At 42.3% G+C, this 26,553-nt stretch overlaps 1 protein-coding gene and 1 long non-coding RNA gene across 2 annotated transcripts; one reads left to right on the top strand and one right to left on the bottom strand.

The window, feature by feature from the left end:
* Positions 1–3,306: 3,306 nt before the first annotated feature.
* On the top strand, positions 3,307–8,821 carry CLPB3 (casein lytic proteinase B3). The gene is made up of 11 exons (XM_089615930.1): positions 3,307–3,891; positions 3,962–4,180; positions 4,454–4,691; positions 4,837–5,032; positions 5,131–5,185; positions 5,283–5,433; positions 5,533–5,841; positions 5,922–6,187; positions 6,587–7,128; positions 7,530–7,911; positions 8,373–8,821. The coding sequence occupies exons 1-11, from the start codon at positions 3,661–3,663 to the stop codon at positions 8,703–8,705; spliced, it is 2,922 nt and encodes a 973-aa protein (XP_089472056.1). The 5' UTR covers positions 3,307–3,660; the 3' UTR covers positions 8,706–8,821.
* A 3,237-nt stretch (positions 8,822–12,058) lies between these two features.
* LOC149407879 (uncharacterized) lies at positions 12,059–13,624 on the bottom strand. The gene is made up of 2 exons (XR_016301565.1): positions 13,295–13,624; positions 12,059–12,376 (listed from the first exon to the last, which is right to left on the bottom strand). It is a non-coding gene; the product is annotated as an uncharacterized LOC149407879 (long non-coding RNA).
* Between the last annotated feature and the right edge of the window lie 12,929 nt (positions 13,625–26,553).

Here is a 26,553-nt window from a genome sequence, read left to right as displayed (position 1 = left end):
AGCGATGCTCAACTTGAAGAGACCGACCCGGGGCTCGACTCGAGAAAAATATCTCGTGGTTCTGTCCGAGGAACGAAACTCGACTCGAGGAGAACGATTCGACTCAAGGAGCGAAGCTCGACTTTAGGAGAACGACTCGAGTCGAGGACCGAAGCTCGACTCGAAGGATCGAGAGTCTCGGCGCGAGGGCTTGCCTAGGCTTGCCGCTCTTTAGGACATCCGGCCTAACCATCGGCCCCTTGAGCGGCGCGTCTTCTCGGCGTTTTGGGTTTTCCGAAAACGACCGACAACATTAGCCACTTGGGCTTTGAGCACTGTCGCGTCATTGTGCGAATGCACAACTTGCTTGGCCTCTTCGTTGGTGAAGTACATCGTCTCGTGGGGCACAGACGGAGGTTCCTTGTAGGTAAGGTTAACGTGCACAGCGGCGTCTTCTTAGGACGCGGCCCTTAGAAATTTTATTCATAAACTAAGGGTAATGTATGATTTCATCTTTAGAGTTGACTTATAGGCAGGATAAAAGTAAGGAATTACAAATATTAGGGTATAAATTTGAATAAACGTGAAAAGTGAGGTACTCCTTTTTCATTTATTACTATTACTAGTTTAAAAAACGCGCGATGCGTGAGTTAGCGATATATTTTTTTTTAAAGTGAAAAAGAAAAATAAGTAAAATAGAGTAAGTTGAAGACTTTTAATTGTATTAAATATAATATACATTAAAAAAAATTATACAAAATATATTGATAAGAGAGAGAGAGGAAAAAAAATTAATATACATAAAAAAAATTATACAAAATATATTGATGAAAGATGAAAAAAAAATTTGAAGGCTAAAGAAAAAAAGAAGGCAAAAAAAAAAAACGGTCACGTCTCACTGTTAGGCGGGGCCACGTGACGGCCCTAGGATGCATGTGGGGAGGAGTTGCTCCTTATTAACTATGTTATAGATATACAATAGGGCAGTGTAGCGAAATAGCCAAAATGAAATTATGAAATTTGTTTTTAGCCTACGTTTCACAACTTTTAGGGAAGTACCCAACAACTTTATCTGGTAATAATTAAGGCCTGATTTGCCCTTATTTATTAACAAATTTGTCATTTTCCCTCTCATACTTTTTTCTTACACTTTTTTTTTTACATAAAAACTTCTAAAAACCATATCTATCTCATATGAACTCGAAGTTGAGTGATTCCAGAATCCTACGGATTCGTGACGCCAAGATCTTCAAAAATAGATCCATTGTGTCTGATGAAAAATCATGTTTAATATCATAGATGTAGAAAAATCACATTACTACCTTAAATATAGAAATAACTGAAATTTTTTGAAATTATCAAAAAAATAAATGGAAATGTAAATATGATGCATTAAACATAATTTTTCAACAAATAAAATAGATCTATTTTTCTAAGATCTCGACGCCACGAATTTGTAGGATCTGAAATCACTCAATTTCGAGTTCGTATGCAAAAGATACGAATTTTTGAAGTTTTGATGCAAAAAAAATTATTTGAAAAAAAATAAGAGAGAGAAAGTGACGAGTTTGTTAATAAATAAGGGCAAATCAGACATTAATTATTGCCACATAAGCCATTTGGTTATATCCCTAAAAATTTTCAAACTTAAGCTAAATAAAAAATCACATGTTTAAAATGACATAGTTAGTTACGAATCTCTATATAATAACATATACTCAAAATAATGTATGTTATTGGTATACTATATTATAGTATTAGTAACTATGATTATAATATACATAAAAAAATTATACAAAATATATTGATGAAAGAGGGAGAAAAAAGAAAATAATATAAATAAAAAGATATAGAAAATATATTGATGAGAGAGGTAAAAAAATTAAAACTCGGGAAAAAAAATAAAGGATAATGTATGTTATTGATATAGTATAATATAGTGTTAGTAACTATGATTATAATATACATAAAAAAAATTATACAAAATATATTGATGTTTGGAATGAGAAAAAAATCAAAATTGAAAGGCAAAAAAAAAAAAAAAATCAAAATCGGAAGGGAAAAAAAATCAAAATCGGAAAGGAAAAAAAAATCAAAATCGGAAGGAAAAAAAGTGGTCTCCACGTGTCGCCGCCTGACGGCACCATGATTCAAGTTGAAATAAAAATAGGGTTATTAAGTTATATAGCCACACGGTTATAGTGAATTGAGATATAACCCACATTTCGTTAATTTCTTGTAAATAGCCAAGTTAACTTATTAACAGATTAATAAAAGACTTATTTAATCCAATCAAACATATAAAAAAAGGTAGTTAATATGCTGCCACGTATGCAAGTTAGCTATTTACAAAGTATTTACTAAAAGTTGTCTAATTTACAATTCCTATAGTTTAGGTGGCTTAAGTAGCCAATTTTTTTATAAAAATATATACAAAATATATTGATGAGAGAGAGAAAAAAATTAAAGGTCGGAAAAAAATTATAATATATGTTATTGATATAGTATTAGTAAATGTAATTATAATATACATAAAAAATTATACAAAATATATTGATGAAAGAGGGAGAAAAAAGAAAATAATATAAATAAAATGATATACAAAATATATTGATGAGAGAGGGAAAAAAAATTAAAGCTCGGGAAAAAAATAAAGGATAATGTATGTAATTGATATAGTATAATAAAGTATTAGTAATTATGATTATAATATACATAAAAAAAATTATACAAAATATATTGATGTTTTGAAGGAGAAAAAAATCAAAATTCGAAGGGAAAAAAAATCAAAATCGGAAGGGAAAAAAAATCAAAATCGGAAGGAAAAAAAATGGCCTCCACGTGTCACCGCCTGGCGGCACCAGGATTCAAGTTGAAATAAAAATATATACAAAATATATTGATAAGAGAGGGAAAAAAATTAAAGGTCAGGAAAATCTTAACGGGTATTACCCGTTTATCCAAAAAGAACGGGTATTACCCGACCCGAATAAATCGGGTAACGGGTCAGAACGCGAGTAACGGGTCAAATTGTCATCCTTTGACAAAAAAAGCAAAAGAAAAAAAATCGAAAGACAAAAGGCAGAAGACAAAAAAAAAAAAAATCGGTAATCAAAAGGCAAACAAAAAAAATTGATAGGCAAATGACAAAAAAAAAAAAAAAAAACCCGTCACGTATCGCTGTTTGACGTCGTCACGTGGCGGAACCAGGTTTAAAGTTGAAGAGGCATGACCTCTTATTAACCATTAACCATGTTACGGATTATTATAATTCATAAATCGCATGATGGGTATCTGAGTCTCACTAACGATACAAGTAAAGCCACGTGTGTGACTGTGAACTGAGTTGTGAAACCGGAATAAGCCAAACCGCTAAACTCCGACTCCGGGCTTCTCAAGAACACTCTCGTCTCTTCTCTCACCTTCCATCCCATTCCATTCCGAAACATGCATATCTATAATTAGCTAACCTTTCGCTTCTTCCTTTTCTTCTTATAGAATAATTACTGATAATAATTGTATACAAACAGAAACGGTTTCTTAGAAAAGCTCTTACATAGATACACTGAGTTTCTCCAATTCCCAAGCAAGCAAACCCCTTTTGGTATAGATACACTCTACACCTATATAGATACATTCGTAGGTAGAATCATACAAGAGCTCTAATCCCCTGCGACTGCAATGGCTTCCGCGACGGCGTCATTTAATTCCATTTGTCTTCGTCTTCCGAATTCGACTCATTCGTCTTCTTCTTCGAAATCCTTTGCTTTCGCTCGCCAACGACTCTCCGTCAAGTCGGCTTCGTTGAACTCTCTGAGATATTCTCAAACGGCTGCGTTTTCGACTAGTTTTCCGAGGATTTATCACAGTCCGAGGCGATTCGCTATTCGATGTGCTTCCTCGGCTGGAAAAGTAAGTAGATTGGGAATTGATCCGTCATGATTCTTCTTGTTTTTTATTTAATTTTGGTCGTGTGTTATAGATAACGCAACAAGAATTCACGGAGATGGCGTGGCAAGCTATAGTTTCTTCGCCAGAGGTGGCGAAGGAGAACAAGCATCAGATTGTTGAGACCGAGCATTTATTGAAGGCTTTGTTGGAGCAGAAGAACGGTCTCGCTCGCCGGATTTTTTCCAAAGTTGGGGTAGATAATACTCGGCTTCTGGAAGCCACGGATAAGTTCATTCAACGCCAACCGAAGGTGATATTGAGTTTGTCTTCGATTATTTGTTGATGTGTTTTTTAGGCTGTTTGTTGTGCCAGTATATATTATTTTTAAGTTAGAAAGTAACAGCCATATATTTTGCAACAAGAACTAGTTTAAAGATGCAGAACTGGGATTTTGCTAGCTCTGCGAGTTAGAAGAACTAGGAAACCCCAAATTAGCCCAATCCTGTGTATATACTCTTTTATTGGGGCAGTGAAGCTAAAGTCTGGTTTAAGTTTAACCTTGTTTATGTTTAAATTGTTCTAGGTCTTGGGTGAAAGTGCTGGAACTATGCTCGGGCGTGATTTAGAAGCCCTAATTCAGCGAGCCAGGGATTACAAGAAAGAATATGGAGACTCGTTTGTGTCGGTAGAGCATTTGGTTCTTGGTTTACCGGAGGACCAGCGGTTCGGGAGGCAACTTTTGAAGGAATTTCAGGTCTCGGTGCAGAGTTTGAAATCTGCAGTTGAGTCCATAAGGGGACGCCAATCAGTAATCGATCAAGGTTAAAGTTTGTTCCTTTATTTTTTAAGTAGGGCATTGTTAATATATATTATTTAGGTCGTCAGTAACTGAACTGAGGTTAAAGCGTTTTATGGTGTTATTATCCTTAATATTGAGACGGGAATTGAATTTTGACTTTGCTGCAGATCCTGAAGGGAAATATGAAGCCTTGGAAAAATACGGAAAAGACTTGACGGCCATGGCGAGAGAAGGGAAGCTTGACCCGGTGATCGGAAGAGACGATGAAATACGCAGATGCATCCAGATTCTCTCAAGAAGAACCAAGAACAATCCCGTGCTAATTGGTGAGCCAGGTGTTGGTAAAACCGCAATTTCTGAGGGGTAAGTTCTCTAGCCTCCTTGGCAACAGATTTGAAAATAGGCCTTTTGGATTCCTTGAATTTTTTTACTGAAGTATATCCAGCTCTCTTCTCCTGCAGGCTTGCTCAAAGAATCGTGCAAGGTGATGTACCACAAGCTTTGATGAACCGGAAGGTGTGTAATACTATTCAAACACTTCAATAAGCTTATGTTTGTATTGACGTTTTTATAGCGCAGTCTTGACATAGTTACAATGTATATTTTTTTGCAGCTGATATCCCTTGACATGGGAGCTCTGATTGCGGGGGCGAAATATCGGGGAGAGTTTGAGGATAGGCTAAAGGCAGTTCTCAAGGAAGTAATGGACTCAGATGGCCAGATTGTCCTCTTTATTGATGAGATTCACACAGTAGTTGGTGCAGGTACCAATGATTTGTTCTATCTTCCTCTATAATACTGATTTTTTCTTCCAATGCCATAAAACCTGGATTACACTTACAAGCCTGTATTTCCTTTTTCAGGTGCCACAAATGGTGCAATGGATGCAGGAAATCTGTTGAAGCCGATGCTTGGCAGAGGAGAGCTAAGGTGTATTGGTGCAACAACGCTTGACGAATATCGGAAATACCTCGAGAAAGATCCTGCGCTGGAGCGCCGTTTTCAGCAAGTTTATGTTGGTCAACCTTCAGTTGAAGACACAATTTCGATACTCCGTGGTTTGCGTGAGAGGTACGAGCTCCATCACGGAGTCCGTATATCTGATAGTGCCCTCGTGGAGGCTGCCATTTTATCAGACCGCTACATCAGTGGAAGGTTTTTGCCAGACAAAGGTACCTACCTATCGAATTATTCTAATTTTAGTCCTTGGATTTATTATATGTGCAGTTCTAACACACACGTTCTTTTTCAGCCATCGACCTAGTTGACGAAGCGGCTGCGAAGCTGAAAATGGAAATCACTTCGAAACCCACTGCTCTCGATGAGATCAACCGTTCAGTGCTTAAAATGGAGATGGAAAAGTTGTCCCTAGCCAATGATACTGACAAAGCCTCCAAGGACAGGCTGAGCCGTCTTGACTCCGAGCTATCTCTGTTGAAGGAGAAACAAGCTCAGTTGAACGAGCAGTGGGAGCACGAAAAGTCTGTCATGACTCGCCTTCAGTCTATCAAAGAAGAGGTACCAAACACCCTTAAATATGCAACTAATCTCAATGCATAAGTTTGGCTAGTGATTAAAATGCAGGTTGCCAATGTTTGGCCAGTTCCATTTTTATCGAAGTTCTGGCGGCTAATGAGAATGGTGACGGAAATTTATAATGCTGATTTTTTTCATTTTTTTTTATTTTCACTTTCTATAGAAAAACATAAAAAAAATAAAATAAAAAAAATCTCCAGATTTGTTGGTTTTTAGAAGATTTAGACAATATTTTTTCAACTATGAAATAAATTAAATCGTTTAACTCTCTTTCACCCGCTGGTCGATATCCACCGAAAACGGTTTTTCAGTGAAACATTGGCCATTTTTAATCCTTGGTTTGATCTGGTAACTGATATATAATTATTTTGGTGGGTACAGATTGACAGGGTAAACATTGAGATCCAACAAGCAGAGAGAGAGTACGATCTGAACCGTGCAGCCGAACTGAAGTACGGTAGTCTGAACTCTCTGCAGCGCCAACTCTCGGGGGCCGAGAAAGAACTCGATGAGTACATGAAATCCGGAAAATCCATGCTAAGAGAGGAAGTGGTGGGGAGTGACATCGCCGAGATTGTCAGCAAGTGGACCGGGATCCCCGTCTCGAAGCTTCAGCAGTCAGAGAGAGAGAAGCTCCTGCACTTGGAGGAAGAGCTCCACAGGCGGGTCGTGGGCCAAGACCCCGCGGTGACGGCGGTGGCCGAAGCCATCCAGCGGTCACGGGCAGGCCTGTCAGACCCACACAGGCCCATCGCCAGCTTCATGTTCATGGGGCCCACCGGGGTTGGGAAGACCGAGCTGGCCAAGGCCCTGGCCTCGTATATGTTCAACACTGAGGAGGCTCTTGTGAGGATCGACATGAGCGAGTACATGGAGAAGCACTCTGTGTCCAGGCTCATCGGGGCTCCCCCCGGCTACGTCGGGTACGAATATAGTTCTAATTTATTCTTTAACCGAAAAATGTTCCAATCGTTTTTGAAATATTACACTCCCCAGGAAAATTTGGGTATATAGAATAGAACCAAAAAAATAAATAAATTCAGTTAACTGAGATTAAACTCCATCTAATAAAATTTTCTTAATAGTTAACCTTTTGAATAGGAAATTATGCCATTAATTGAAGTAGCTAGATTGTAAAAGATCACTGTGCAATACCACTGATTACTCAAGTCAAATTCAAAATGTTTGGATTATACGTTATAGAGGTTTCAAAAGAGAAACTGTTATACAATTCCAATGAAATGCGCATTCTCTAGGGAAAAACTCGGCTTCGATTGAAGAATGATTAAGGTCAAGGGAAATCTAACATTTTGAGGATGTTTAGGTACGAGGAGGGCGGTCAGCTGACGGAGACTGTGCGGAGGAGGCCGTATGCGGTGATCCTATTCGATGAGATCGAGAAGGCTCACTCGGACGTGTTCAATGTGTTCCTCCAGATCCTGGACGACGGCCGGGTCACCGACTCTCAGGGCCGGACTGTGAGCTTCACCAACACTGTGATCATCATGACCTCCAATGTGGGCTCGCAGTACATCCTCAACTCCGACGGCGGGGACGAGAAAGAGATGGCCTACGAGACCATAAAGAGACGGGTCATGGACGCAGCAAGGTCGGTGTTCCGTCCCGAGTTCATGAACCGTGTTGATGAGTACATCGTCTTCCAGCCCCTCGATCGCAAGCAGATCAACAGCATCGTCAGATTACAGGTAAACAAAATAAAACAAGAGACATTTAACATATTAGCTACATGAGTGTTATCGTACGATAGCCATATTGGGAAAATATTGAAAGAAGTCCTTTTAAAAAGAAACAATCAAAATTTAGAGTGCACTAGATAGAAAAATATCAAAGGCATTGCGAGATTAAAGCCACAAAATAAACAGAGTCGATAAATATCACAACTTAAAGTTATATTAGCAGAGTAGAGAAATATCTCAGGTTGTTGGTTACAAAAATCTCACAGCTAGTCTTATTAGCAAAATAACAAAAGGTCCCTCTTTGTAGTGCTTTAGCTGTTTTTTCAGTTAAAGAGTATTCTAATCCGACTATTTTATGGAATATAGTCCCCCAAAAATTACCACGAAAACCCTATAACTTGATCTAAGTCAACACTACTATTTTTTTCTCTTCCCTGATTTGGTGTTTGTATGGTTTGGGTTTGTAACAGTTGGAGAGAGTGCAAAAGCGGATTGCGGACCGTAAGATGAAGATTGAGGTGAGCGAAGGGGCGGTTCAGCTTCTTGGGAGCCTCGGTTACGACCCGAATTATGGCGCTCGGCCCGTAAAGCGTGTGATCCAACAAAACGTGGAGAATGAGCTGGCCAAGGCCATCCTTAGAGGCGACTTCAAAGACGAGGACACCATTTTCGTTGACACTGAAGTCTCAGCCTTCTCCAACGGTCAGCTTCCCCAGCAAAAGCTCATCTTCAGCAAGAAGACTGATGGCGATTCTCAGTCTGAACAATCTCCAGATCAACAGGCTTTCCTTGGGACTCTATAGATATAATATCTTAATGAATTGTTTACCCTGGTTATCATCATAACCTCGTAATTATGATATACACTTCCAAGTTACTGAGATTCTTTTCTAGTTAATCATAGTCTCTTTTTCCTCGAGTTATTACATTTGCTTAGTTGGAAACTCCAGTCTATACAAGCTTTAGTAAAAACGTAGTTTAGGCTTAGTTCTTACTAGCTTCCACTGACGAGGACCAAAGCTAATGCCGTTGATTTGAGTTAGGACTTGTGGATAAAATTAGCTATTTAGCCTAAATTGATCACCTCCTTTAAAATTATAGGCCAACTATCACTTAAATTAGTTGCTAGCCCAACCCACTACCAAACAATATCATATTTCTATCTTACCTCTCACCAAATACATATCAAAATTTTCGCCTCCGACTCCGAATCCTTCAATCCCCTCCGAACTCTCCATCGATTTCGAATCATTCAATCCTCCGATATTGCCTCCGACCTCCTTTTCTGCCACCAATTTTCTGATTTTGCCACTTCCGAAGCCGACGAAGACGTCTCCGTTCTCAGACTTGGTAAAAATGGTAAGTAAATATTATTTCCAATTTGATTAACCCATAGAACACCATAATCGAAACCCTAGCCCGCATCTACGATCAATTCTCTGTTAGATTAACTATAAAATATGGTAAATATTATTTCCAATTCGATTAACGCATAGAACACCATAACTGAAACTCTGAAACTTCAATGGTAAATAATATTTACAGTCCGACCATTCGATAGTAAATATTATTTACCATTCGAAAAAGCAAAATACCTGTCTCCGATTTGACGCACGATTCCATGATTCAAATCCGATGATTAATAACCGGAAAAAAATTGGAATTAGCAAACAAATAAGAACGAAGTTTTATGAAACCAAAGAACCTAAACAACTACACTAGACAAACAGAAACTACGAATGATTAAATGACTAACTTAGACAAACATAAGATATAAGAACAATAGAAGAACATCTACAAAATCGACGATCCTAAACATCTATTCCAAATGAGTCGTCGAATATCCTGGTTGCAATCGCAGGATAATTTTAAAGGTAAATAATATTTACAGTCCGGTCATTCGATAGTGAATATTATTTACCATTCGAAAAAGCAAAATACTTGTCTTCGATTTGGCGAACGATTCTATGATTTAAATCCGATGATGAATAACTGAAAAAAATTTGGAATTAACAAACAAATAAGAACTAAGTTTTATGAAACCAATGGCAATTTTGGAAGTATGAGAAATATGGACTATTTCCCTAAATAAATAGATAGTTTGACTATAATTTAAAAGTCTCCTCTACAAGTAGGCTAGTTGTTTATAAATCTCAAATATAATTACCAATTTTATGTATTTACATTTTTAATAATCTCTCTCTCTCTCTCTCATTGCTGATTTTTTTTTGAGTTGTTGAATCCTCATGAGGTTCACTTTCATGGGATAGTCCGAATACGAAGAGTCGTACTCCAAGACTGACCCCGAGCACCTAGATGACAACGAGTGAGCGCCCAATGCCATGCAAAACCAAGTTGGCCCCTCTAATCATCACAACTCTAGGGGAACAACAAGGCAAGCACCTTCAGGCCCAAGAAGAGGACACTCACGACCCTCAGCCCTCATCAGATCCAACCCGAGAGAGGACGGCGCTGATAGTCGAGACGCCCACTGTCACAATCCGCGACGGTGGGTTACGTCACAAGTCTCAACATCAATATAACAATATATCTCATATCAACAGAAATAGAATCGAATAATCATAATACTTATGTTAAACGTAATACGATATCATATAAGTATTATAAGTCGTTATATAAAAACCTGGGTAAATTTTTCGTTTTTCTCAATTCAAACTTTGAGTCTCACTACGACTCTAAATATTTACATAACCGCTCATGGGTTTACGTATAATTACAAGAGATAGTTTTAGGAGCGTAGTTTACGGAAGGGGTTCAACAAAATATAGTTATAACTATAGAAGAGGTTGATCCCGAGTGAGTCTCCACTAGCCCAAAGGTCAAGAGATACACGTCCGGTCTTCGTCCTCAGTTATGTTATTCACATCGCCGTCTTGCCCTTCTCTACATTACCAAGGGTCATAAAACTATGAGTCGATTGACTCAGCAAGTGGGAGTCTAACTTAGAAAATAAAGCGACTAAATGCCATGTGATAACATGTGACGTGCAAACAGGCACATAAGAATGCATGGATGCAAATCTAACAAATCTATAGCATGACTGATGCGCGCATACTCTAACTAGTACTTTTCGTCTTTAAGGTTACACACATCCCCCGCTATAACCTCTAGAACGACAAGAGACCAGCCTTAGACTTCGAGCAGTAGTCGTCCGGTGGCCTAAGAGTTTTAATGTTAGTCTGGGATCCACTAATGGTACCAACTTCATTCGACGTCGGCGCAACCTCCAGGCCCTCATAGCCCGTCAAGGTGCATTCTTCAGGTCTTCATAACCTGGCAACAAGATCGGGTGCGACTCTTGGTCGACTTCCCGATAAATGAGTATTCAGCGCCATCCCCGAGGCCCTCATAGCCCGTCAGGATCCATTTCATTTTGGTACCATCGACACAACAATTCTTTAAGGTTCAGGTACTCAGCTGCACTCAGAGTACACACCTATGCTACTTACAGGAGAGCGACTCAGGATAAATCCTGAAAGATATTTCATTTCCCTTTTATGCTCGTTAGTGTTTTAGGTTGAAGACTCGGGATGTGACTCCCAGTACTTCTACCCTCGATTTGAATTCGAGAGTTAAACATGGCTCTCCTGTCTCCCCCGTTCTAACGGGTCAATCACAGATCCTAAGGAATAATTATATCACATATCAGAGGCTGGGTTTCACAAATCTTACGTTTGAACTTATTGAGCGAACTCACGCTAAGCTTTCAGGAAAAGCGGCCGAAGCCTTAATCTTTGAGATTATTCGATTTTAAAGCTTTTCCTATTCTTGTTTACTAACAAGCAATAATGCACGTAAACAGGGTTATTCCCTTGGTATGTAGTTGACTTAAGTCTCCACACTTACCCGGAAAAGATCGTCTGAAGATTTGTTGACTTCCGGAGTTTCCTTGTTTTTCACGCTTCCCGAGACTCTACACGTCCCGAAGCGTTAACATGTCCTGAAGCGTCGAGAAACTAAAACCCAAAGTTGAAATCTCATCAGTCAATGACCCGGAAGGTGAAGACAAGCTTAAGGTTCGTTATCGGGATTCATTGCGAGTCGGTTCAGGGGTTCGAGAATTTAATTCACTTATTTCCCGGCTTTTCGGAATTTAAACTTATTCAAGACTCGTACGAATTCGTACCAGAGAATGAGTACGAAATAAAATCCAAATCCTTATTTTAACGAGTCTTAAATAAATTAAAGAAATAATCCGAAAATAGTACAAACCGAGAATTCTAAATGAATTAACCAAAATTAAATTCTCGAACATCTCTTAATTAAATAATTGATAATCCTTGAATACAAATCTCAAATCCAAAATCAAGACTCGAGTCTAACGCTACAAAGCGATAAACGACTCACGAGTGAGATCGAGCTTTAAAAATCTGTTATGAATTCTCTAACTTTCCAGCTTCCACGCGTTTAGTTCCGCCGGCTCTCGCTCGTCTCGACCTGATCTGTGACTGAGCTGTGAAATTCAGAAAACGAATATCGAGTCAATTATAACATCCAACTCCCGACTCGACTTAGAAACCGAAATCGAACCACTAACACAATTCTCAAATCCAATATAACTTGTCACAAAATCCATAACCTTGTCAACAAATCACGTAAACTTGTCATAAAGTTCACATTTCAACCTCAAAAACGAGCTAACCAAAAACCTGAGCCCGAACGAATCATCAAATCTCAAATCACAAACTATCAATTTCAAACCCAAATTCTCAAATCTCAAAATCACAATAACCAAAACTCATGTCACTTCTCCAAATCACGTTAACCAAATCCGAGTCTAAATTCTCAGGTCAAACTAACGATTTCAAATTCAAATCCATCTTCCAAATCAATTACAAACTCAAATCATAACAACCCAACGTTTCCAAGACACATAAACAACTCAACGAGTCACGCCTCAAGTCTTGAATAACTCTCAAAATGATTCTACAAATTCAACCTAATACACAACTCACACAAAACGAGCCCAAAACATTCTCACGGCCAAAATAATCAACAAACACGGCCAAGCTAAAATTCGCGACAATTCCATCAAGAACTCAAATATCAAACGTCCATAACAACTTCCGAGCTCAGAATTTACTCCGGAAAACACTAAATAACAACAACACAACATTTCAGAAATCACAGCCAAAGAGATTCACACGGCCAAGACAACACACGGCCACAGAAACTCACGGTCAAGCAACTCAAACCAAAACCGAGTTCAAGCTTCCAATCAAATCATCAACATCACAAATCAAAAATCTCAAGTTCAAATAACAACTAATCACCCTCAATTCTTCAGAAATCATCATAGAATTCGAAATCCCCAAATCAAATTCCAAATCCCTAAACTTCAAAATTGATTTCGGAGAAGAAATTTCCTCACCTTGCTTGCTATGAAATCGATCTCCTCGGCACGTTCTCATTTGATTTCCGGTGTCCTTCATTGGTCAGCGGCCACGGCGACTCTTCTCCTCCGCGAGGCGCGCGCGCGGCTCGATGATGGAGCGCTGGGCGAGCGCGAGCAAGGAAGAAGAAGAGAGAGAAGGAGTGGTGCTGGGGGGTTGAGCGGCCGGAGAGAAAAGGCTTGGGTGGTCGTTGCCGATTGAAATTTTTTTTCCTTTGCTCTGCTTGTGTTGGAGCTCGCGCGGGTGAGGAAGAGAAGAAGAAGAATGACGTGAAGAAGAGAAAAGAAGAGTGTAGAAATAGAAGAAGATAAGAGAAGTTGAGAAAAAAAAGAATTGATCATAAATCTTTTTTTTCCATCTTCTTAAAACAGCCCCAACTCAAGCTTTTACTTTCAAATAGCTCCAAAAACGTTACAATCACGTCCTTGTCACAAAAGTTTGTGACTAAATCCCGTACTCGATCGAACTTTTAATTTAAATTATTCAAACCGAGACTTTCCTCGTTCGTTCTCGATTAATTCAAAAATATTTAAGGTTTCTCGGAAATAATTCTCGTCCTTGAGAATTTATTTCTTAAATTAAATTCCGGCATATTTCCTCGGAAAATAATTTATTATTCGAGACGAACTCGATAAATCCTTTATTTATTCCGAGATTTTCCATTACCTTAAAATAATTTAAATTAACTCTCTAAACTTCAACGTCCATATTCATTCAAGAAGTTACTTGTAACACACGAAAGCTCATTTATTAACCGTAAATTACAAACGGCGAGATTCAAAAGTTTATCCTTTACAATCCCTACCCCCTTAAAAGAGTTTCGTCCTCGAAACTTAAAACAGAGTGGGGTACTTCTTTTGCATCTCACTCTCGAGCTCCAATGTAACTTCTTCTACAACACGCCTCTTCCACAAAACCTTGACCAAAGGAATGGTCTCCTTAAAACTTTATCCTTGCGATCAAGAATCGCTACAGCTGGCTCTTCATATCTGACTTCAGGAGAGATCTCAACATCTTGCTCTTGCAGAATATGCAAAGGTCTGACACGTACTTCCGTAGCATGGAAACGTGAAACACATCGTGAAGGTTGGACATAGACGGCGGCAATGCCAAGCGATAAGCTGTCTTGCCTACACGCTCAATGATCTCAAAAGGTCCAGCATACCTTGGACTGAGCTTCCCTTTTTTCCCAAACCTCATAACTCCTCGCATGGGTGAGATCTTCAGAAAAACTTTCTCTCCTGCTTCCAAACTCAAGAGGCCTACTACGCTTGTCAGCGTAGTTTTTCTGACGACTTTGTGATGTCTTCATTCGAGCTTGGATCTTCTTAACCGCTTTTGTGGTCTGCTCTAGCATCTCTGGTTCAACAACTTGCTCTCACCAGCTTCATCCTAGTGAACTGGAGAGCGACACTTCCGTCCATATAAGCTTCATACGGCGCCATACCAATTGTCGCCTGATAGTTGTTGTTGTACGAAAACTCAACTAGCGGAAGGTAACGACTCCACGAGCCTTGGAAGTCTAAAACATAAGCTCGAAGCATGTCCTCCAACACCTGAATCGTTCGTTCTCTTTGGCCATCGGTTTGGGGATGAAAAGCAGTACTAAACCTCAGGCGAGTTCCCAGGTTCTCTTGATATCTCTTCCAGAACCTGGATGTGAAGCGAGCATCACGGTCAGAAACAATCGAGCTAGGAACCCCATGGAGACGTACAATCTCCTTTATGTAGAGTTCAGCGAGCTTATCCACGGTGTGAGTGGTTTTGATGGGCAGAAAATGAGCTGACTTGGTCAATCTGTCGACAATAACCCAGACTGAGTCGTGTCCAGCTGTGGTTTTTGGCAATCCTGACACAAAATCCATCGTTATCTGCTCCTACTTCCACTGTGGAATCTCAAGTGGTTGCAGCATTCCAGCTGGCTTCTGATGTTCTAACTTCACTTGTTGACGAGTTAGGCACTTTTGGACGAACTCAGCTACGTCTTTCTTCATTCCTGGCCACCAATACACTTTTTTCAGGTCTTGATACATCTTTGTCACACCTGGATGTACCAAATATGGTGTCCCGTGAGCTTCTTCCATCAACTGCTTGTTAAATTCCTTGTTGGACGGCACACAAACTCTTCCGTTGCACCTTAGAACCTCGTTCTCGTCCAACCTGAAGTCACCCTCTTTACCGTTTTGAGCCTCAAACATCTTCCCAAGAAGATATTCGTCTGCGTATTGACCATCCTTGATCTGTTCAAGTAGTACTGGACATACGCTAAGAGCGGCTAACCTGCTTGTGATTAGCTGAAGCTCGAGTTGCTGCACCTCATCCTTCAGATGGAGAGACGTTTCTACAAGACTTGCTAAGGACGCTACAGACTTACGACTAAGAGCATCTGCAACTTTATTAGCCTTACCAGGGTGATAGTACAAGTCGAAGTCGTAGTCGTTCAGGAGTTCCATCCAACGTCCCTGGCGCATGTTCAACTCCTTCTGAGTGAAGAGATACTTCAACGTCTTGTGGTCTGTATAGATGTCGTAATGGACTCCGTACAGGTAATGTCGCCATATATTGAGCGCAAACATCACTGCAGCAAGCTCTAGATCATGAGTAGGATATCGGGTCTCGTAATCTTTCAGCTGTCGCGAGGCATAAGCAATAACTTTCCCATGTTGCATCAAAATAGCGCCCAAACCTTGTTTAGACACATCGCAGTATATGGCGAATCCATCAACTCCTTGTGGAATAGTGAGCACTGGCGCGGTTGTCAGCCTGTTCTTCAGCTCCTGGAAGCTCTTTTCACACGTCTCGGTCCAAAGGAACTTCTGTCCTTTACGAGTTAGTTGAGTAAGAGGCATGGCCAACTTAGAGAATCTTTCCACAAACTTCCTATAGTAGCCAGCAAGACCCAAGAAACTTCTTATTTCAGTGACTGACTGTCTTTGGCTGACTCCACTGCCTCACCGCTTCCACTTTAGCAGGATCTACCATGATACCAGCGCTACTAACAACATGGCCAAGGAATACTACCCGATCCAGCCAAAACTCACATATCGAGAACTTGGCGTATAGTTGTCTTTCCCTCAGCCTGCTTAGCGCTATCTCCAGATGCTGCTCATGCTCTTCGTTAGTTTTCGAGTAAATTAGAATGTCGTCGATGAACACGATCACAAACTTATCCAGAAAGTCTTAAAATACTCGGTTCATCAGGTTCATGAACGTTGTTGGCGCGTTAGTCAATCCAAACGACATAACTAAGAACTCGTAATGACCATATTGAGTACGAAAAGCAATTTTCGAAACGCCTTCATCTCGAATCTTCAGCTGATGGTATCTCGAACGCAAGTCAATCTTCGAGAACACTGTCGCTTCTGAAAGTTGATCAAAAAGATCGCCGATCCGCGGCAACGGATACTTGTTCTTGATCGTTACTTGGTTCAATCCACGGTAATCAATACAAAGCCGTAAGGAACCATCTGCCTTCTTAACGAACAAGACTGGCACTCCCCAAGGCGAATGGCTTGGTCGTATGAACCCTTTGTCAAGCAACTCTTGTAGATGCATCTTGAGTTCTTTCAATTCTGCTGGAGCCATACGATATGGAGCTTTCAATATCAGAGCTGTGCCTGGAATGAGCTCTATGTTGAACTCAACCTCTCAATCAGGAGGTAGACCTGGAAGATCTTCAGGAAAAATATCAAGGAAATCTCTAGCAACTGGAATCTCCTGTAGCTGCGGCTTGACCGTCCTCGTGACGTCTACCACGCTTGTAAGGTAACCAGCGCATCCTTGATGCATCATCTTCACAGCCTTCAGCGCCGAACGATCGGAAAACTCGATTTCCGAGAGGAACCTTGGAACTGCAGCGGTCCAAGTCCTGGGTTCTGAAACAGAACTGATTTCTTTCGGCAATCTATGATTGCATGGTGGGCACTTAACCAATCCATTCCGAGGATTACGTCATAGTCCACCATTCCCAAATCTATCGAGTCTGCTTTCATTATCTGATCATGAACTCGGATAGGCACATCTCTATACCAGCATAACGACTGGTACTTTTCTCCAGAAGGTGTAGCTGTAACGAACATGTACGAAAATTCCTTCTGATGTTCACCTAACTGATCAGACTTTCTAGATGCGATGAATGAATGCGTGGCTCCTGAATCTATCAATGCATATGTAGAGAAGGAAACCACGAAAATCTAACCTGTGACAGCGGTAGACGACCTAGCTCGCACTTCATCTTCACGGATGGAGAAGACTCTGGCATTGGCTTTCGGTTGCTCTTTGGGTGCAGGGGTCTTCACTACTAAATTTTCACAGACTCGGGACAGATGTCCCTCTTTCCCGCATCTAAAACACACCAGCGCACGAGCATAGCATTCTCCCTCGTGCGATCTGCCACACCTTCGGCACACAGTCGTTTGATTGCTCCCAGAAGTTCTAGGCTTCTTGTTGGGTGGCCCTGACCGTCTGCTATCTCCACGTCCTCTGCTCTTGTTCACCGACTGTGATCGGTTCCTAGAACTTCCTTGAGGTCGGTTACTTGAACCTTGCTGGGACCTCATTCTGTCACTTCGCTGCGGCCGGTTATCCCATCTTGATTGGGATCTGAATCTTTTTCTTGATTCGCTCTGCTTTGGGCCAGCAACTTCAGAAGGTGTTGCAGCAGTTGGTTTTGGTGCAGGAGTCCGATTACCCTCACGCCAACCAGCAATCCCCAAAGCTCTCTGCACGGCGTTGGCGTAAGAACGAGGTCCATCATCTCCGCTATCCACTTGGCTCACGATATCCACATTGAGCCCGTGCATGTATTTCACCTTTCTAGCCTGATCAGTAGGGACTAGGGAAAGAGCGAACCTGGCTAACGTGTCGAACTTTGTCGTATATTCTGATACCGACATTGAACCTTGGTGTAGGCTCATAAATTCGCGTACCTTGTTCGACAGATTAGCTTCACTCAGTTACTTCCCGTGGAAGAGATTGAGGAAATGGACCCACATCATTGAGTGAACATCCTCAATCGACGCCATCACCTCCCACCAGCCCCTAGCCTCATCCTCCAGTTGATTCACAGCGCAAGCCACTCTCTCGGTATCAGACAGCTACATGTAGTTGAAGATCTGCTGCATTTTCTTGACCCAATTCTCAGCTGCAGCTGGATCCACATGGCCATCAAACGTCGGAGGCTTCTGCTTACGAAACCTCTCGTATACCGGCTCGCTCACAGGAGGAACGACGTCATGGATCTGGAAGTTGAGCTCCTCAGGAAGCTCTATATGTACTGGCGGTGGATTCGCTTGTCGTTCTTCTGGAACTGGAGGCGCTGGGTGTTGTTGAGGCGGCGCGTTCAGCCTCGTTAAGAGTTCTGCGATCGTGCGATTCTGCTCTTCCAGCTGCTGCGCGAACCTCTGATTCATCTCATCTCTTTGGGTCGCGTCAGCAGCTTGTCTCTCCAACGTGCGTCTGATCTCCGTGAGATCCGCCGCTGTAACATTCTCGGCATTAGACGGCTCTCGTCTAGGCCCCATGCCTGCTCAATTCCACTAATGGAAAAGGGCATGGTTAAAATCCAAGTCACAACATCGAGAATGCGAGAAAAGAAAACATATCAACACACGATCCTAACTCAAAACGAGATCTCATAAACATTTCTCATATCTTCATCAAGTCAAGAGATATATACAACCTGAATTCATGCATTTACTATTTACACGTCACATGGCAACTGTCGCTATCTACACAAATCTACAGACTCCCAGAAAGAGACTAGCATTTCCCGAGGCTTAGTCAGACGGGTTTCAAAAAGGGTAATCATGTCGCTGCTTACTAACTATCCGCGTCCTATCAACAAAGAAGGCAACAGTAAGCTCAGAATGATCTCAAAATCTGTACCGGAAACGTGTATCTCAAGTCTGCAGGAAAAGCTAACGTGGGCTCTGATACCACAAAACCTGTCACGACCCGCGACCTCTCGTCGCCGGTTCACGAGCCGCGACGGTGGGTTACGTCACAAGTCTCAACATCAATATAACAATATATCTCATATCAACAGAAATAGAATCGAATAATCATAATACTTATGTTAAACGTAATACGATATCATATAAGTATTATAAGTCGTTATATAAAAACATGGGTAAATATTTTCGTTTTTCTCAATTCAAACTTTGAGTCTCACTACGACTCTAAATATTTACATAACCGCTCCTGGGTTTACGTATAATTACAAGAGATAGTTTTAGGAGCGTAGTTTACGGAAGGGGTTCAACAAAATATAATTATAACTATAGAAGAGGTTGATCCCGAGTGAGTCTCCACTAGCCCAAAGGTCAAGAGATACACGTCCGGTCTTCGTCTTCAGTTCTGTTATTCACATCACCGTCTTGCCCTTCTCTACATTACCAAGGGTCATCCCTATGGAAGTGATGCCTTGGCGTGCGCGTTGTGCATAGGGTCGAGCCATTTGTGGACTTGATCCCCCGGCGAGTGTTGCAGCTTAGTGCGCTGGTCGCGTTTTCGGGTTGAGTCTTGTACCCTTGGGAGTGTGGTGCCTTGGCGCGTGTGTCACGTTTGGGGGACACAATTGAACCGTCTTCTCGAACTCGAGATCGTCGCGGAGCAAATTTCAGGGCGCCCTTAAGGGCGACTTAAATATGACGATATGGACGTTTTTGGTTTCTCGCAAGAGGACATGAGAGTCAGCTTCTCGACTTGGATCAGGCTGCAAGGTTTTGAGGGTTTGAAGGTCGACTCGTGGATGGGAGACTCAGTTCGAGGAGTGAACTCAACTTGAGGAGTCATGTGGATTCAACTCGAGGACTTGTAAGTCAACTCGTGGACTCGGGACTCGAGGAGTAGGCTCCACTCGAGGAGTCGCGTATATTTAACACGAGGACTTGTAAGTCAACTCATGGACTCGAGACTCAACTAAAAGTAAAACAGAGATAAAGAGATGTGCGGAATTGATATTTTCTCATTAGCATCAGACGTGTATTTATACACATTACAAGGAAAGGGAAATAAACAAATAAGGAAACCTAATCCTACTATACAAGGAAACAAATAATCAGCTGTTGACAACTAAGGACAGCTAAGAAAAACGTGTACAGCTAAGGGAATTAATCCCACACACTAATCAGCTCTAACTAACAAGGAGAAAAATAAAGCCCATCTAACAATCAACCTAATGGGCCTTTTAACAATGTTACACGTTAATTAGACTATTCTGGAGAGTATACACGGAATTAACATAATACTTTAACACTCCCCCTCAAGTTGGTGCAAAGATATCTATCATGCCCAACTTGCTTAAAAAGTCTTCAAACTTTGTCTTGTAAAGCCCTTTGGTGAGAACATCTGCTAGCTGCTCTGATGTTGGAACGAATGGCATGCAAATTTCCCCCCTTTCTAGCTTCTCTTTGATAAAGTGACGATCTATCTCCACGTGCTTTGTCCGGTCATGTTGAACCGGATTGTTGGCGATGCTGATGGCAGACTTGTCATCACAAAACAGCTTCATGGGAGCTGTGAACTTAACCCGGAGCTCATTTAAGATGCCTCGGATCCAAATGATCTCACAAATACCTTGCGCCATAGCTCGGAACTCTGCCTCTGCACTACTTCGAGACACAACAGCTTGCTTCTTACTTCTCCACGTCACAAGATTACCCCAAACAAAGGTACAATAGGCTGAGGTTGATCGCCGGTCATCTGAACACCCGGCATAGTCAGCATCTGTGAACACTTCAATCTGCCTCCCATCATCCTTCTTGAATAAAACTCCTTTTCCCGGACTTCCTTTGAGGTAGTGTAGAATGCGATACACAGCCTCTAAATGATTCTTGGATGGATTGTGCATGTGTTGACTTACAAGGCTCACTGCAAATGCAATGTCTGGCCGTGTGTGAGCCAAGTAAATCAATTTCCCAACCAGCCTTTGATACCTTTTCTTGTTTGCCGGATCCTCATCATCATTTGTCGTTGTGAGCTTATGATTTGGATCAATTGGAGTAGAGGTAGGTCTGCAGCCGAGTAGACCTGTTTCCTTGAGTAGATCGAGCACGTACTTTCGTTGTGAGATTGCAATCCCCTTTGAGGACCTGGCCACTTCCATACCTAGAAAGTATTTGAGACTTCCTAGGTCTTTCACTTCAAATTGCTGAGCTAGGAATCTTGTCAACTTTCTGAGTTCAGCCTCATCATCACCTGTCATCACAATGTCATCCACATAAACAATCAATATGGCGAGTTTACCATTTAGAGAATGTTTGTAGAACATGGTATGATCACTGTGGACTTGCGTGTATTGCTGATCCTTCATCGCCTTAGTAAATCTGCCAAACCAAGCTCGTGGAGATTGCTTGAATCCATACAGTGCCTTCTTAAGAAAGCACACTTTCCCATTGGCCGTGTGATCAAATCCCGGAGGTCGCTGCATAAAGACTTCTTCCTCTAGTTCTCCGTTGAGGAAGGCATTCTTGACGTCAAATTGTCGTAGTGGCCAGTCAAGATTCACGGCAAGAGAGAGTAGGACTCTGACGGAGTGAACCCACGAGCAACCAGCCTTGCTTTGTACCTGTCAATTTCTCCCTCGGCATTATACTTGATAGTAAATATCCATTTGCAATCAACTGTTCTTTTTCCTGCAGGCAACACAGTCAGTTCCCAAGTCTCATTCTTTTTTAAAGCTCTCATTTCCTCTAAAACAGCCTCTTTCCACTTAGGAATACTTAGAGCTTCATAAATAGAACTAGTTATCTCATCAATCAACAAATTTGTGGTAAAGGCTCTAAAGGCAGGAGACACATCTTTATATGAGACATAATTAGACAAAGGGTACATGGGAAACTTCTCGGCTTGTCTAGTGGTGCAATTTCTGGTTCCTTTTCTAAGGGCAATTGGCTCATCTAGAATTTCAAGTGTACCTATACTCTCGGCTGACTCATCAAGAATGGGTGAATTTGAGATGAAAGGAGAAGAATTACCTTGATCCGTGTTTGGTTCTGATGATGACAGTGCTGGAGTTTCAACTTCACTTTCTGATTGCACTCTTGAGTTAACACGGAAATCAGATATTGGTTCCTCATTTGAATCAGTTCCATTTTCATTATATGATGACATTTTCATTTTGATCATTTGGAGCATTTGGGACATTTTGTACACGGCTAGAAATATTAGGCAGATCCAAAATAGGCAGAGAATGATTTAAATCCCAAAAACACTCTTCAATATTATTCTCCCCCTGAAGAGGGATTTTGTCAAAAAAAGGTTGGTTTTCAAAAAATGTGACATCCATACTTACAAAGAATTTACCCGAGCTAGGGTCATAACATTTAAAACCTTTTTGAGTTGGTGAAAAACCAAGAAAAATGAATTTAATTGCTCTAGGATCCAATTTTCCTCTAGCATGATCATGAACGTGTACAAAGGCAGTACACCCAAAGATTTTAGGATTTAGATGTGTGAAACATTTGTTCTCCGGAAAAAAAAATTTAAGTGTAGAAATGGGAGTTTTACAGCTAAGGATTTTGCTTGGCATTCTATTAATTAGATATGTAGCAGTTAACAAAGCTTCTCCCCAAAAACGTTTTGGAACATTCATAGAAAACATTATAGCTCGAGTAACTTCAAGTAGATGTCTATTTTTCCTTTCGGAAACTCCATTTTGTTGAGGTGTATAAACACAAGAACTCTGATGGATTATGCCTTTTTCATTTAAAAACTCACCAAGGATTTTGTTAAAATATTCTCTACCATTATCAGTTCTCAAAATCTGAATACGGCTATCAAATTGAGTTTCAATCATTTTGTAAAAAATTTTGAAAGTGTTTTCAGCCTCAGATTTATCATATAAAAGGTATATCCACGTGTTTCTAGTGTGATCATCAATAAAGGTAATGAACCAGCGAGTGTTGGTTAAAGATTTTACACGAGATGGCCCCCAAATATCACTATGAATTAAAGCAAAAGGTTTAGAAGGTGTATATTTCAAAGTAGGAAAATGAGACCTTTTATGTTTTGCCAATTGACAGATTTCACATTGCAAAAAATCAATATTCTTATTATGAAACATAGAGGGGAACACATGCTTTAAATAACCAAAACTTGGATGTCCCAAACGAAAATGCCACAACATAATGTCATCAGATACGGAAAATAAACTAGAACAAAGAGGTTTCTGAATTTGTTTACTCAAGGTGGTCTCGGATGTGAAGTAGTAGAGCCCTCCATTTTATTCAGCACTGCCAATCATCTTCCCCGAACTTAGATCCTGAAAATTACAACCAGAAGGAATAAAAGTGAGTTTGCATTGTGAATCAGTTGTCAATTTATGAACGGATAAGAGGTTATAGGCAAGTTTAGGAACATGGAGAACATTAGAAAGAGTAATGGATGGTGATAAAATAATTGAACCTTTCCCAGCGATGGCTGAAAGAGATCCATCTGCAATTTTCACTTTTTCATGACCAGAACAAGGATAATATGTATGGAAAAGATATGATGAGTTAGTCATGTGGTTTGTAGCACCAGAATCTAAAATCCAAGGATTGGAGTTTTCTAAGGTTGTTTTAAGGGCTGCTACATGAATACTTTTTTTTTAGCTAAGGTTGATGTTGATTGATGAGAGGACCACATCTTAAGCATTTGCTCTAAATCTCCTTTAGTGAAAGAAGACTGATCTTGAGTTGATGAAGAGGCTCTCGGGCTGCTTGGCTGAAACTTGGGTGCCGTGGACTGAGAGGCTTGAAAGGCACCCTTGTTGTTGTTGTTGAAGGGCTATGGAAGATCATCAGGTTTTCCGTGAAGCTTCCAGCACTTTGCTTTGATGTGCCCTATCTTTTTGCAGTACTCACAAGTCGGAGCATTGTTGTTTAGCGGCCAGAGGAATTTCTTGGGTTCCGGTTCCCAGGTTGAGAAGAAGAAGAATTTCCAGTAAAACTGGTATTATTGGACTCGGCCATGGTGTATGATCACGAGTACCTATATGTGTTTTAGGGTTTTATGTAGCTCTGATACCATAAAAGTAAAACAGAGATAAAGAGATGTGTGGAATTGATATTTTCTCATTAGCATCAGACGTGTATTTATACACATTACAAGGAAAGGGAAATAAACAAATAAGGAAACCTAATCCTACTATACAAGGAAACAAATAATCAGCTGTTGACAACTAAGGACAGCTAAGAAAAACGTGTACAGCTAAGGGAATTAATCCCACACACTAATCAGCTCTAACTAACAAGGTGAAAAATAAAGCCCATATAACAATCAACCTAATGGGCCTTTTAACAATGTTACACGTTAATTAGACTATTCTGGAGAGTATACACGGAATTAACATAATACTTTAACATCAACTCGAGGAGTAGGCTCCACTCGAGGAGTCATGTAGGTTCGACACGAGGACTTGTAAGTCGATTCGTGGACTTGGGACTCGACTCGAGGAGTAGGCTCCAGTTGAGGAGTCATGTAGATCTGACACGAGGACTTGTAACTCGATTCGTGGACTCGGGACTCGACTCGAGGAGTAGGCTCCACTCGAGGAGTCATGTAGATTCGACAATGTTACCGGTCGTTTTCGGGAAATCGGAAATTCGAAAGCAATTTAAGGCCGGCCGGGCTTCGCTGGCCGGAAAGCCCAATGGGTGCCGGCCCATTAGGCCCGAGCGCCTTAGCGCACCCACGGCCCGACGAGCTCACGCGCGCACCAGCGCGCGCGCGCGTCGGCCCGCGCGCGCCCACGCTCCAGGCCCGATGGGCCTGCGCGCGTGTCAGCCTGCCCGCGCCCCCGGGCCGCACGCGCACCTGCGTCCCCGGCCCAGTGGGCCCGTGCGCATTCCCTAGCGCTCCCGGCCGTCCCGGCCCGCCCGCTCTTCCGCGCCCCTGGGCGTCCCGGCCCGCGCGCGCCCTGCGCCTCCGGGCCGCACGCGCACCAGCGTCCCCGGCCCAGTGGGCCTGCGCGCGCCCTGCGCCCCCGGGCATCCCGGCCCGCGCGCGTCCCTGCTGCCTCGGCCGAGCGCACCTGCTACCTCGGCCGGGCGTCCCTGCTGTCCCGGCCGAGCGCACCTGCTACCTCGGCCGGGCGTCCCTGCTGTCCCGGCCGAGTGCTCTTGCTGCCTCGGCCGGGTGCCCCTGCTGCCCCGGCCGAGCGCGTTTGCTACCTCGCCCGGGTGCCCCTGCTGCACTGGCCGAGCGCTCCTGCTGCCTCGGCCGGGTGCCCTGGCCGCCCTGGCCGAGCGCTCCTGCTGCCTCGGCCGGGTGCCCTCGCTGCCTCGGCCGGGTGCGCCTGCTGCCTCGGCCGGGCACCCCGCGCCCATCCAAGCGTCTCGCCCTGCGCGCCCCACGCCTGTTCAGACAGCATGCCCTGCGCCTGTCCGGGCGTTGTGGCTCGCGCGCCCCGCTTCTGGCCATCCAGTGGGCCTTGAGGGGGCCGGCCCAAGGCGTCCTTCAATGCTATAAATACCCCACCCCTTAGGGGGAGGGAAAAACATGCTCATTCATCCCAACACATCCTCACACTTCTCTTCTCCATACAACTCTCTCTCGAGAACTCTCTCCTCTCCCGCGCTCTTGTGACATTCCAAGAGCGCGCGCTCCTCCCTCGACTCAGAAGTTCAAGGACCCCTCTCCACGAGAGGGAGCGCGCTCCTCTTCTGCGACTCGAGTCTCCGCAGTGCATACACTGCTCTCCCGCTTCTTGGCCCTTGAGCTAGAACTCCGAGCTACGAGGCAAGCGACCCCTGTAAAGTCTTCACTAGAAGCTACGAGCCGGGTCCTACTCTAAAGTCTTGGATTCTCAAGCCTCCGAGCCCAAGATAGCCCCCAACATTCAAACTGAACTACGTTCTGACCTGATCCCGACTAAAGGGTACATAGGAAGCCAACCTTTGGCACGGTCACACCCTCCAAAACACACCTCAGGGTCCGGAGGGTGCAACTCCGTCTACGAGTTCACATTTTTGGCCCGGGCGCGATCACTTGGTCCGGCCTTGGATCGAATTGCCCGACGTATTTAATCGTTGTTCATTTTCGTGCGACAACATTTTGGCGCTAGGAGGGGACTTCCCAGCTTACACAGCCCGAAATCCCTTCTACAGCTCGACCCCTTTCTTCTCAACTTGAGAAAGACATGAGTGGTCAACCACCCGTTCGTTTTGAGGGCGTCAATAACCCCAAAAACGCAACTAGAGTGAAAAAATACTTCATGCGCTCCCGGGCGCAAGGCGACGAGGAGTCTCTCAAT

The sequence above is a fragment of the Urtica dioica genome, chromosome 1, assembly GCF_054948205.1.
Source record: "Urtica dioica subsp. dioica isolate 48M chromosome 1, U.dioica_male_clone48M_v1_H2, whole genome shotgun sequence".
NCBI classification, from domain to species: Eukaryota; Viridiplantae; Streptophyta; class Magnoliopsida; order Rosales; family Urticaceae; genus Urtica; species Urtica dioica.
This window is presented reverse-complemented; position numbering and strand designations above follow the sequence as displayed.